The 13,941-nt window shown below is 38.6% G+C and overlaps 1 protein-coding gene across 1 annotated transcript in view; it reads left to right on the top strand.

Moving 5' to 3' along the window:
- Nucleotides 1-11,811, top strand: part of LOC143038662 (uncharacterized) — a gene marked incomplete at its 5' end in the record, with an annotated part of 24,910 nt that extends 13,099 nt beyond the window's left edge. The window contains 1 exon segment of the mRNA XM_076208170.1: nucleotides 10,628-11,811. Within this exon segment, the coding sequence (XP_076064285.1) occupies nucleotides 10,628-10,961 (334 nt within the window).
- Between the last annotated feature and the right edge of the window lie 2,130 nt (nucleotides 11,812-13,941).

Below are 13,941 nucleotides of genomic sequence, written 5' to 3'. Positions count from 1 at the left end.
CCCCTCACTTCCTCGACACAGCACCCGTCCATCGTAGATAGAGGACACGTACCATCATCAGATTTTTTTTTTTTTTTTTTTTTTTTGTACGGACGATCTATGCAAGGTATCGCTTTTGGTCGAGTTCATTTGTTTTTACTTATCTATCGCTTTACTTATTTGTTTGTTCGTATATATATTAATCAATTAGTTTATTTATTTTAGCAACATTAAGGCAAAATGGATAAGGTCAATTAGCATTAAACTTTGTTGACTGGAACTTCCTTAAAACTTGTTCGATTTACCTAAAACCAATTTTTTTTTTCCATCTTTCTCGGTCATGACCTTTTTCATCACAAAAAACTACAAATTTTAGGGTGTTTACAAGGTCATACACAACATCATTATTATCAGACGGCTTTAACTTTTTAAGTTTACTGTTACTGGTATACAAAACCCAGCATTTGGAATTCCATTTGGCACCAAGAACTTTAAAATTAAATGGTGTTGAAAAATCAAACTCAATGTTACACAGCGAGCAAAACGATGATATGAGTTTCCATTGGTGGAACTAATGAATGTTGCCGGGTGAGGTATGACGTGGCTGGCATTTTTTTTTTTTTTCTGCTTATTCCATATTGAGAGTGACACACGCAGAACATCACAATTGTGACGATATTTGTCACAATTCCTCGAGAGGAGAATGGCCGGTACCAATCTCACCACATCAAAAGTCGCTAAAACAAGTAATAATTATATTAAAAAAGTACGATACGATAAACAGCGTAACGTTATTTATAAACGCGGTTTTATGGATACAGTTGAAGATTGGGAAAATTCTTGTTGAATCAAGACTTCATCTATACGAACTGCATTCCCTATTATTGGCGGGAATGAAATCTTGAGAACGTTAACCTGTTGATTTTTTTTTCTAAGTTGTATTCATATATACTCCCAAGACGGTGATGTCAGGCAGCCCCAATCCCCCTCCACCCGGGCTGAGAAAATGTCGACTATACAGATTCAACTAGGTTAATTACCTGAGATTTTAGATTAGTTAAAATTGTAGGAATGACCCCTGGACTGAAGCTGATGGATATTTGGAATAAGTCTTGTTGTCTGAGACTCGATTAAAAAGAAAAAATTATGACGGTATGGAACTAAAATGGCAGCCAGCGCAAAATCTCAGACGTGTCAACTGCCATGCAATGACTGACGTATATGGAAACCATAAACGACACAATATTACTTAGTAACCAACTTATCTTTGAAAAATATATATTTGCATAAATAACAGGTGAGAAAATCGGACAAGACGATGTAGCACCGGATGAAATGGAGGTGTTGTATATAATTGGTGATGAGGAGTTAGAGCTGGCGGGATCTACTTTTCCACGTACCCACCTCACACAGGTGTTCAGGCCAGTCACAGCTGCTCTTTCCTCCCTCCCCGCACCGTCCCACGCCTGACCACTCTCGGGATAGTGTAGTCCAGCACCACGCCAAGCTATTACACTAGAAATTTGAATTATAACATTCTCACATGCAGTGTCAAAAGTTGAAGATTCAAACGTCTTAAGTCAATGAGTTAATATATCTTGCCGAGTTGTGCAAACTCGTATCAAGTGTTAAATTTCAAGTTAAACTGCTAGAGTATTCTCGAATCGTTTCTTTACCCATTTTGATTCGGAACTAAAAATTTATATCAGTCACTTTTTTCTCTTTTTTTTTTTTTTCTTGTCACAATAATGCTTCTAGGTATGTACTTTTCTTGTTCAAGATCATTATCCTCCATTCATCCAAGCATTTCATCCTACTGTCCAGTTGTTTGCATTTAAATCAAATTGCTGTTGATGCACCTTTGGGAACGTATGTTTTTACCGTTGACCTGTTGCACGTGCCTCGGAGAATGAACGCAGGAAATTACAGGCCTTATGCCAGGTGGACTTTAAACCCACTTTGGTGTGTCACTTTACCTGGAGGTGTTGTTGCCAACGTCGATTTATTTATAATGAAGATCCAGGACGTCAATTTAATTGTTTTGTTCTTTCTAGAATGTTTTGGATAATACATTATCTCTCTCGATATACAAAATGTGAAAAAACAATACAATAGCTTTCTTTGAAAAGGAGAGGAGTTATATGGTAGTGGCAAGAGGACAGGTGCCTTCTCAGCACGTGCCCGACAGTGACGGTCGTCAACTGGGGAAGAGGAAGGGGTGTCAAGGAGGAAGAGCAGAATCGTACAGATTGTGTTCATGGATTAAGGAGCGAATAGTTAACAATTAGATTTATATAAACAGGACAAATATATATGCATCAGTCTATTAGAAAAAATATATGCGAGGCAAAACTGTGGACAGAAGTCAAGGTAACACATGTGCGAGAGGGAAGGGGAAAGGAGAGGGAGAGTGGTTCCCATGGGAAGCTGACTGATAACATCAGCGAACAAGGTGGCTGCCGAGTCGGTAGCGGTCAAGGTGGTTCAACCACGCGGTTTGACACGGCAGGGAACGTAAGAATTGTTTAAACGTAAATCATAATAGCAAACACTGTCACGCAGATATGAGACACAAAATACGGGTAAGAAAAAATGCATATAAATATCTCCTGGAGGTTGTGCACAAAAATATAAGACAGACATTTGTGTCATGCAGAAATATCTGAGAACAGTGAATAATGTCGCATCAAAACACCAATGTCCTACGAAGATACACAATATCATGGCAGAAACCATGATAAACATTTGAGACAACCTACATTCTTAAAATCTTTAATCGAAACATGTTCTAACGGTCTAAGACGCAAAATATTTCCCTTCGGTTTCTCTTAGGCAATTAATAGCGTTTCTATTATTGGGACATTTTTTCCCTAAGGATAGAAATGTAGTAGTATATGGAGTAAATTTATGTAGTAAATGTAATAGTTATAGAGGGATCAGTTTGTTGAATGTAGCTGAAAAAATATATATGGAAGGGTGTCGATTTAGAATATTAAGTGAGGAACAGTGTGGATTTAAGAAATGTAGTGTCTGGATAATTTTTTGTGGTAAGGCAAATTTGAGGAGCTTTAGGCAAAAGGAAATTATGTTTTTTGTTCCTTTGTGGATTTAGAGAAGGCTTATAACAAATTAGACAGGAAAGCACTGTGGCAGGTATTCCAGATGTATGTGATGGGGAAAGTTGGGACAGTCAAAAGTTTTTAAAAGAGTGATGGAGCTTGTGTTAGGGTTGGGAATTGTGAGTGTGTGGTGTGTATGGGGCTGCAACAAGGATACGTCGTCATGGCTGACCATTGTCTACATGCATGGGATGGTACGGGAGGTAGATTGAGTGATGGGCAACGGATTGGAGATGGTTAGAGACACTAGAACAGCGTTTCTCAACCTTTTTACCATTGCGTAACCTTTAAAATAAATTGTATGTCTCAAGGAACCCCTTCGCACACAAAAAAAAAAACATACCATCTTTCTCATTCTATTTTCATCGTAATGATAGGTTAGATAGGATGATGTCTATATTATATAATTACAATTACCAAGAATATGGGCATGTTTAATTATATTCCGTGTATGAAATAAAAAAATCAGTAGTGCATTAGCTTATCTCACTTGTTCTCGCGGAACCTTTAGGGACCTTTTGCGGAACCTTAGGGTTCCAGGGAACCCTGGTCGAGAAACGCTGCACTAGAAGGAGATGAGCCAAGTGTTGTTTGCTGATGACATTGCGTTTGTGGCTGGGTCAGAGGAGGGTATGAGGCAGTTAGCAACGGAGTTTGGGAAGGTATATGACAGGAGGAAGTTGGAAATAAATATGGGTAAAGGAAGGTGATGAGATGTACAAGAGTTGAGAGTGGCAGTAAGATGAAGGTAAATCTTAAAGGAGGAAGATTAGAGGAAGTAGATGGCTTTAGATAAGGTGTAGTAGGGAATGGAGGAATGGAGGTTTAGGTAACTGTAGAGTGAGGGAAGTAAGTATTGGAGGAACGGAAAGTGTCATGAGAAGTAAGAAAATGGGGATAGATGCGAAGAGACGACTGTATGAAATGGTGGCTGTCCTTACGACGCTATATGGAGGAGATACGGAATTTAAGGTAGGCAGAAAGGAGAATTTTAAGTGACTTTGAGATCAAAGGTTTGAGAAGCATGGTGGCTATTACGAGGATAGATAGAGTGAGAAATGAAGAGGTGAGGACGAGAGCGGGGTAGAAAGCAAGCGGGCAAATAAGGCTCATCAAAAAATACTGGGATGGTTTGGGCACGTGGGAAAAGAGCGAGGGAAAACTAGCGAAAAGAGAGTGGAAGACAGGTAGATGGAGTGAACTTGAGGGGAAAACTAAGAATGAGATGGATGGACGAGGTGAAAGGGGCTTTGAGGAAAAAGGGATTTTCAGGGGACCGAGAAGACAGGAGACATGCGTGAGTGGAGAATGGTTGTAAATGGAATATATCAGTAACGTGCACAGACATTGCAAGGGGCAGGTGCTTTGGGCTGGAAATTGGGCACTTCACTCTTTTGTATTATTCGTATTTGGCAACTATCCGGTAGGGTGCAACGCCATTTTCCACATTATAATTTCTGAATGGTAAGAAAACTGAAAAAGCCTGCGAGAAATAATTTTTCATTCATTTATATATATTTTTGTGATGGACACTTTTGGGGCACAGGGCAAAGGGGCAGGTGCTCGGGCACCCCCAGCACCCCCCCACCCCCCCTCTGCACGGGCCTGGAATATATATTGACGCAGCTCGGAGGGATTTCTCCTCGTCTTCTCGTTTTTCGGATGATGAGACAAGGAGAGAGAGAGAGAGAGAGAGAGAGAGAGAGAGAGAGAGAGAGAGAGAGAGAGAGAGAGAGAGAGAGAGAGAGAGAGAGAGAGAGAGAGAGAGAGAGAGAGAGAGAGAGAGAGAGAGAGAGAGACGCCCTATTAGTGAAGCGACTGAGCCTGCTGTGTATGAGCTGTATCCTGCTGCATTTCATCTGACACAGACAGTGGGCAGGGGACAAAGATGACCCTTCATACACAAGGAGCTAAGACGAAAGGGGAACGGGTGAGGGACGAGCGTGGGATGGGTGTGGATAGGTGATGGCTACCTCCCCTTAAAGGAGGAAGAAGCCTATTGGTATATAGATAGGCTATCCCTAGTGACAAAATCGCGCTGAAGAGGTGGAGTCATAAAAGAAAAATTATTTAAGTAGAAAGGAGGAATAGTAAATACATATATATATATATATATATATATATATATATATATATATACTTACATGCATGTACACGTGTGTGTGTGTGTGTGTGTGTGTGTGTGTGTGTGTGTGTGTGTGTGTGTGTGTGTGTGTGTGTGTGTGTGTGTGTGTGTGTGTGTGTGTGTGTGTGTGTGTGTGTGTGTCCCGTCTTCATATCTCATTTTATCTAAACTGTTTTTAAATTCATGAATTGTTTTTGCACACACCACTTTTTCATCCAACTTGTTCCAGATGTCTATTACTCTGTGGGGAAAGCTGTTCTTTTTCAGGTCCCTTCTATAACTGTCTTGATTTTCTTTCCGTGTCCTCTTGTATTTCTACTATTCCATTTTATTAGATCCTCTCTATCAATAGTTTCTATGCCTTTCATGATTCTATAAATAGTTATCAAGTCTCCTCTCTCTCTTCTTTGTTCTAATGTCTGTAGTTCAAGTTTTGTTGGTCTCTCTTCATATGATAGTTCTGAGAGTGTTGGTGCTAGTTTTGTAATTGCTCTTTCTATTCTTTCAAGTTTTGTTATACTTTTTTTGTCCTTGGTGACCACATCGTCGCTGCATATTCCAATCTTGGTCTTATCAAGGTAACTTGTATTTTCTTCACCATTTCTTCGTCCAGGTATGTAAATGCCACTTTGATTGTTCTTATTAAATTATATATTTCTCCAAAGATTTTGTTTATATGCTTCTCAGGGGACATATTATTCATAATAATGACTCCCAGGTCCTTCTCATTTTCTACTTTTTTTAATTCTTCTTCTCCCAATTTATATGATCCCACTATTCTTTTTTTGCTTCTTCCAAATTCCATTATACTACACTTCTTGATATTGAATTCCATCTCCCACTTCCTACTCCATTCCCATACTTTATTGAGATCACTCTGTAGCGACTCACAATCTTCTTCAGTGTTCACTTTTTTCAACAATTTTGCATCGTCCGCAAAGAAGCTCATATAACTTTCAATTCCTTCATCCATACCATTAATATATATAGCAAACATTATTGGGGCCAAAACTGTTCCTTGTGGAACACCACTTATCACTTCATTCTAATTAGAGTGTTTGTCTCTTACCACTACTCTCATTTTTCTTTCATACAAGAAGTCTTCCATCCACTTCAGCAGTTTGTCCTGTATTCCTCCTGCAGTTTCTAATTTCTTAAGCAACTTCTTATGTGGCACCTTATCAATTTTTTTTTTTCAGGTCTAGAAATGCACAATCAGCCCATCCATCTCTTTCTTGTATTATATATATTAGCCGTGAATAGAAACATATTAAATTGGTGACGCATGATCGTCCTTGTCTGAATCCAAATTGCCTTGGATTTAGCACGTTGTTTTTTTTTTCTAAATATTTTACCCATCTACTTTTGATCATTCTTTCACAAATTTTTGCTATTGTACTTGTTAGAGAGACTGGTCTATAGTTGGTAGGGTCTTCTTTATTTCCCCCTTTATATATAGGTACTATATTTGCTTTTTTCCAATCTTCTGGAACTTTTCCTTCTTTCAAGGAACTGTTTATTATGCTATGTATTTTGTCTGCCAGTTCATTCCTGCATTCTTTCAAAATCCAGTTTGCTATTTCATGTGGTCCATGCGATTTTATGACATCAAGATTACTTAAGTGTTTTAATATTTCATTCTTTGTTACTTCTAATTCTTTCATAGTGGGGACTTTCTCTTTCCATTCGATCTCTTCAGGTTGTATGTTCTCCCTTGTAAACACTGATTTAAAATGCTTGTTCATAATTTCCGCCATTTCTATTTCCTCTGTGTATTCAACTCCTTGTCTTAATTTCTCCAAATCTTGTTTGTTTTTCAGTTTGTTGTTTACAAATCTGTAAAATAATTTTGGTTGATCTTTACATTTTTCTATGACATCTTTTTCATATTTTCTCTTTTCCTCTCTGCACACTTGTACATATTCATTTCTATAACAAGTATATATTTTCCATTTTTCAGGTCTTTTGTCTTTCTTCCATTTGGTCCAAGCTTTATCTCTTTTGTCTTTTAACTCCCTACAACTTTTGCTGTACCAGCACTTTACATATTCTTTTTCTTGTTTTTGTCTTGGGACATACTTTTCCACTCTTTTTTTTTTTTTTTTGTCAAAATATTCCATTTCTCTTCTACTGTTGTTTCTTCTTTGTATATTCCTTCCCAGTTTTCTTTTTGAAAGAATTCTCTTATTTGATCAAATTTTGTTTTTTCATACATCATTCTTCCTTTTCTATATTGTTCATTTCTTTTCATGTATTTCTCCTCATTTAGTTCCAGTTCAATCAATATGTGCTTACTTTTACTTATTGGTGTTTTATATTCAATCTTTTCCACTATTCTAGGTTCAGATGTGATTATTAGGTCTAGTCTCGATGGTTCTTCTTCATTTCTATACCTAGTGTTCTCCTGTATCCACTGTGTCATTGTATGGTCAATAATCATCTCGAGTAGAACATTTCCCCATGAGCCGTCTCCACCCTTTACTGTCATCTCTTCCCAGCAGACTTCTTTGCAATTAAAGTCGCCCATCATAACTATTCTTCATCCATCTTCCATTATCTTATTTAATGTTATCCTTGTGTCCTCTAACATACTTTTATGTTCACTCTCTTCCCACGAGGCTGTTTTTGGAGGCACATAATTTATCACGAACTTTCTGCTCTTTTTATCTCTGTCTTCCACTTCGATCATAATCATCTCTACTGTATTCTTTCCATATGTGACACACCTCACGTTTATATCCTTCTTAGTCAGGAACATAACTCCACCCCCTTGTTTTGTCTCTCTGTTTCTAATCCAATAATTGTATGCATCATGTCCTACACTGTTAGGTGGTAGTGGACCTTTTAATTTCGTTTCTACAATTCCCATTATGTCCGGTTCTTTTTCCTTCAGATAATCATTCAGCTCATTCAATCCTGTTATTAATCCATCTATATTTGTGTAAGACACTCTTAGTTTTCTGCCACTTCCATTGTATTCTCTGTTTCCCTTTTGTTTTTCTCTAGTATGTCGTATTTCCTTACTTTCATATTCACTACTCTCCAATAGAATTTCTCTTTTTCTGACTGTGTTCTCTTCTCGTTTTTTTCTTAGCTTCATGTCTTCTTTTTTTCCTCCTCTCTTTCCTCTTTATTCATTTCTCTTTTTATCCATACCTTTTTATATTGTTCACTTGCTGCTAGTTTCCCTGTTTTTGCTAAGACATTCTCTGCCGTCGTTTGTGACCCGAATTTAATCTTAATTGGTCTGGTCTTATCTGTACTATACTTTCCTAGTCTATACATCTCTTCAATTGGTTTATGATTTCAGGTTCATCTTCCTGAACTAATTCTAGTAAACTGCTTACTTTTTCTTTTTCCTCATTCATTCTTGTGGTTCTATTTGGGTTATATTTATCTTCCATTCCTAATATAATTATACATTTCTTTTTATCTGCTAAGTTTCTTACTATATTCTCCTTCTGTCTCATCACTTTAATAACCGAGTCTTCAGTTTGTTCTTTCATTTGCTGTTTAATTATGTCAGTAAATGCAACTCTACTGTTTTCTTGGATTTCTTTTCCAACCCTGTGCTTCTTTTGCTATGGCCTCTTTATTGTCTTTATTATTCCTCTTTAATTCCTCATTCTCCTCTTTTACTTCTTTTAACTGTCTTTTTAAATCTTCTATTTCTTTAGTTAAGTTTTTGTTCACCTTCTCTAGTTCTTCCAATTTTTCAACTCTCTGCGCAATCTTTGCTACGTTACCGAACCTCTTCTCCCAATGTTCGGTCAGTTTTTCCTCTAGTCTTGCTAATCGGGGGAGGTTGGTATTCTCCCCCCCCCCTCATTAAATCCCTGGAAATTATTATCTTCACCTTCCATTGTGCTGCTCTTATCTATATTTCTAACCTTAATGCTTTTACTGATATTTTCGATTTCCCCAGTGTCGTCAGCTGACCTTTTGTTTACATTTTTTCTGCTGTCAGGAGGAGCCCGTTCGTCTCCCTCCTCATTTTTGTCCATTTCCCTCAAGAATCCCTCCCCTTTCATTACCTTTTTACTACACCACGAGTTTTCCCCTTCCCTACAAATACAATACGGTACTTCCTCGTAGTTGAGATCCACGAAAAATGCGTTTTTTTCCGGAGTTCCAATCCACGCTGTGAACCCACGAAAGTGTGTGTGTGTGTGTATGTGTGTACTTATTTATATCTGCCAGGTAAATATACAGGATATTGTATTAATCTCAAGTCATAAAAGAATGCTACGTATGTCTGGCTTATAGGGATGTCATTGATGTCACTAAGATATTGGCTACATAAAAATCATGCAGCCAATATTCTATACGGAATACTCGTTAATAGGTTGTTTCATACATATTGCTATTTGACAGTACAGGACTGTACAGCACTTTCACTAATTCAGGGGCTACAACCGATGCCACCCTTGACTTAAGTGTTTGGATTTCTGGGACAAGTAAAATCTATGGGTAGCTGCTGGATACAATCATTTCATAATCAAATTGCACAATGCCATATCCAATGGACACAGTTACTAAGGCATGACATCTGGTCAACTGACTTCTGGTTCTCTAAGAATATGGGCAAGTGGAAGGGTCCAATCATTTGCCTCATGTGGTCACTTGAGTAACCTTTCTCACCTTTTTCATCAATAAGATTGAGAGTTTGTATTTACAGTAAAATATAACTAGCCATACAGAAGTTGTACTAAAAACATGCCATTTGGTACACTCATGACTGAAAAAAACTGACAAACATACTGCAAACTAAATGTGGGAAAAGGTAAATGAATGAAATACCTCAATAGCGATAAAAATTACCATGAGACCATATTGTTCTCCTTAAAAACTCACTTTAATACATTAGAAATCCAACGTCACTTCCTGCAAGCATGGAGCACGCACACCATTCACATCCATGCATTGCCTTTGTGATGGTTCATAACTTCCTCCCTTCATCTGTTGTTTGGTTTGTTGGGTTTTCTTGACCAAAATAGAGGGTGACCCTACATGAGGCTATTGCCCTGTTGAGGAGTTGTGAGGTAGGTATGTTTAAGGCACATATTCTAACCCCTTCCCTATATGCAGTGAACAGAGCAGATCCTAAAATGGGCTGTAAAAAGGGGAGTGATGGTAAGAGTTCAAAAGGACCACTTATATCACTCTGGTATTCATTACATCACATTTAGCGATGACTTCCTTGGTGGGAGTTGATCCTTTGGGAGGACCAAGAAGTGGTGAGCAGTTAGCTATTTTTCCTGAGGGGTATGAAAGCCCTGGGACACAACAACATCTGTTACATGGGGGAGAAGTCCTTAGTACATACATTAATAAATTCTACATGAATGACTTCACTGATTTCTATTTTTTCCTTGTAAACTAAGATTGCTTCATCTATTTTCAGGTTGGCCATTCGCTACATCCGCCATCTGTCCAATACCCTTAATGTACCAGCTGGATCTCCTTACCCTGACTATGACCCACCACCATACAATGTGTCCACGCTTCCCAACAACTGGCGTCTCCACCAAAGATTCTACAATTCACCTTCCACCCCTACCTCAGAGTCTTCCACTGGCAGTACTCTCTACAGTGCAAGCAGAAACCTGGACCCTCTTGATTATCACTATGTTCCTCAGGGGCTTTCTCCATCAGCTAGCACCTCCATCTCTCATGAATACCTTAGGGACCCCTTCTGGCAGAGTGATTCTAGTCAAATCTTAGATTATCATTATTGACTCTTGTTATAATAATACTAGACAATACACAATGTGCATGTGTGGAAATTAAGTGGCATGGGAGGGACCAATGATGGTACCTTCCATGTGGTGGTCCTAAGAGATGGACCTAAGAACAGTCTCCCTGCCACTTGTTTTCAAAAACCCCAATACCTTCATCTCCATTAGGAAATGCTGCCCTAAGGGCCTGACACTCCAGTCTTGAGACCAGGCCCAGGATCTTGATCAACTCTACATGCATTTTCTCCACTTTTTCACATAAGGAGAGCTGACATCTAGTGATTGCTCTCCAACCATTACTATAAGCTGGTGACATACTCGTATAGTCCCACATTAATACATTTCTTCCCTTAAAGATCTATGGGTGAGCCTAATGACTGTCACCAGCCACAAAGGTGATGTGAGTTTCCGGTCAGTCAAACTCAAGACAACAATTATTGCTTAGTGGCATGGGAATAAGGTTGAATGTGTTAGTCAGTATATGTATATATTTTCTGTTTAGGTCCTGGTCAAGGAATTTGATCAAACCAAAGACCAATCTAGTCTCCATTACATTTTTATGGCCAGTGTATTTATGATCAATTTGTAACACCTTGTGAAAAATGACCAAGAAGAGCCAAAACCTTACAACAAGCATAATCCCACACTAGCAGGATGGTAATGGTTACTTAATCATCTCACTAAATATGCAATGTTTTCTTTGGTAACCCTTCAGCATGCGCATGACTAGGACGGATCCCTGGGTAAATTTTCAAGCATTACACTTAAGTCACCTCCAATATTTCAGGTTATGATGTTAAGATTAAAAAAAAAAAAAAAAAAAAAAGAAGGAAAAAAAAAAAAAAAACATTCACAACTTCCCATTACGAAGTTGATTAGTGTGATGGTTACCTGCTAGCTGTGGTCCTGCAAGATAGATGCCCAAGAATTGTCTCCCTGCTGACCATCTTCAAAACCTTGGAAAGGCATATCATCCACCTTTTTACATGGTGTGAGCTGACAAATGGCAACTACACCCATCCCTTGTTGCTATAAGCAAGTGACACAGGGATGGTATCACAATAACACAATAGTTCAAAGTTTCCTCCCAGATATCTGCTGGCCATTGCGGGTAGGCAGATTTACAGTCAGTAAAATTTGAAGCAACAGACAAGTACTGATTATTAGATAATTGTCAGGAATATTATTTTTTAAGCCATGTAACATTAAATTTTTGAGCTGGGTACTACCAAATGAATGTTCCTGTACTTCGAATTACTTTATAAAGAACTGTGTTCATAGTTAATATGAAATAAAAAAGCTACTCAAATGTTACATGAAACCTATACAGCAAGGAGCTATGACTGAGGAGACAAATGGGCTTTGCATTGGTGTGGGAGGGGTATGTGCTTTGAATCAGTCATACAAGGTAAAGGACTTTGGCCTTTTTTTCCCTTTGTAAAGAGGAAGTGGGGAGTTCAAGCACACACCCATATCTATCCTTAAGTAACCGAGTGTTCGAGTCTCCCCTCTACAGTTGCATTATTGGCAGCAGCTGTATGAATCTTACCATGTGGGTTCACAAGGTTTACAACTTTGCCCCATTGTTAAATATATATGTATAAATAAAACTTTTGACAATATTAGTCATCCCTTGAAAAAATAAAATAAATGAAAAATATATGGGCTACCACCCACTTCCTCCACCACACCACTGAAACTTGGCATACAAGTGCACTTGCACTCAGTACATTTTCAACTTGGTGTCATTGTGATAACTTGATAGGTTTTATAACGAGAATTGACTTTTCCTTCTATTTTTGCTGCCCACCTGGACAGTGTAGGAACCGTCAGGTTTTTCTAGTCATCAATAAATGTTATTCAACTGTTCCTGCCACCTTAATATCATGGGAATCAAACCCAAATACGGAATAATAAAGCTACAAATTACTCCTCTCTCTCTATCAATCCTTAATTAGCTTGTATACTTGTTTACATAATACAATTGTCTCACACATCTTGAAATTGGCCACTGCCCTGGGTCAGAGGCAGTGTCACAAGACACAGCAAGGCTGCTTTATTAATTCGGTGACCACCCCGTCCTGGTTCCCTCATGCTGAGATGGGAAGAAATCCCTTCAGGCTGCGTCCATTTATTTCTCAGATACTCCCTCACCCCCCATCCCCCTCATGCATCACAGCATCATCTATGCACAACCATTCTCCATTCATCCTTATCTTCCGTCCTTCCTCAACAGACATTCCCCTCTTCCCAATGCCCTCTTTACCCCATCCATCTCATCCTAGGTAACCCCCTCATGTTCACTTCTTCCACACCTCTTTAGCTAATCTTTCTTCACTCATTTCCATGTGTCTAAACCAGTGGTTCCCAAACTGGGGGAAATTCGAACCTACCAGGGGGGAAATAATTACACTACCTACTAAAATAATCTCAGATGAATTTTCTCATGTCTGAGAGAGAGAATGCGTTTATCAGTATATATGTACATTTGAAAAATAAATTAGTAGATAGTCACAGTGTGTTTTAACTACTCTTTTCCTCATACACATGAAGGGGGAAATCTGGATGGTTGAACTGGGTGCAGGGGGGAAATGACAGAAAGAAGTTTGGGAACCACTGGTCTAAACCATCCCAATATGTTGGGAAAAAGGAATGTGGTACTCCCCAAGGTAGGCGTAGCTCCTCTTGGGGATCGGTTTTAGATGGCATCAATTCAGATAGGCCCCACCAAAGAACGCTTCATATAACATTAGACATTAGTAAAGCTTTTGATGCTATCCCCCGCCACAACCTAACAAATAAAATATATAACACAGACATGCACAATAACACCAAAAGATGGCTGGCCAATTATCTGGCAGGTAGGAATGCTTACATGTCATATAATGGCCAATCATCGCACATCAGAAACATTAAGAATGGAGTACCACAGGGCTCAGTTCTATCCCCCACACTATTTAATCTATACATGCATGACTTA

Source organism: Oratosquilla oratoria, chromosome 24, assembly GCF_046742065.1.
Source record: "Oratosquilla oratoria isolate Oo_2021 chromosome 24, ASM4674206v1, whole genome shotgun sequence".
In the NCBI taxonomy this organism is placed as follows: domain Eukaryota; kingdom Metazoa; phylum Arthropoda; class Malacostraca; order Stomatopoda; family Squillidae; genus Oratosquilla; species Oratosquilla oratoria.
The sequence above is the reverse complement of the archived record's forward strand: the minus strand, read 5'-3'. Positions and strand labels throughout refer to the sequence as shown.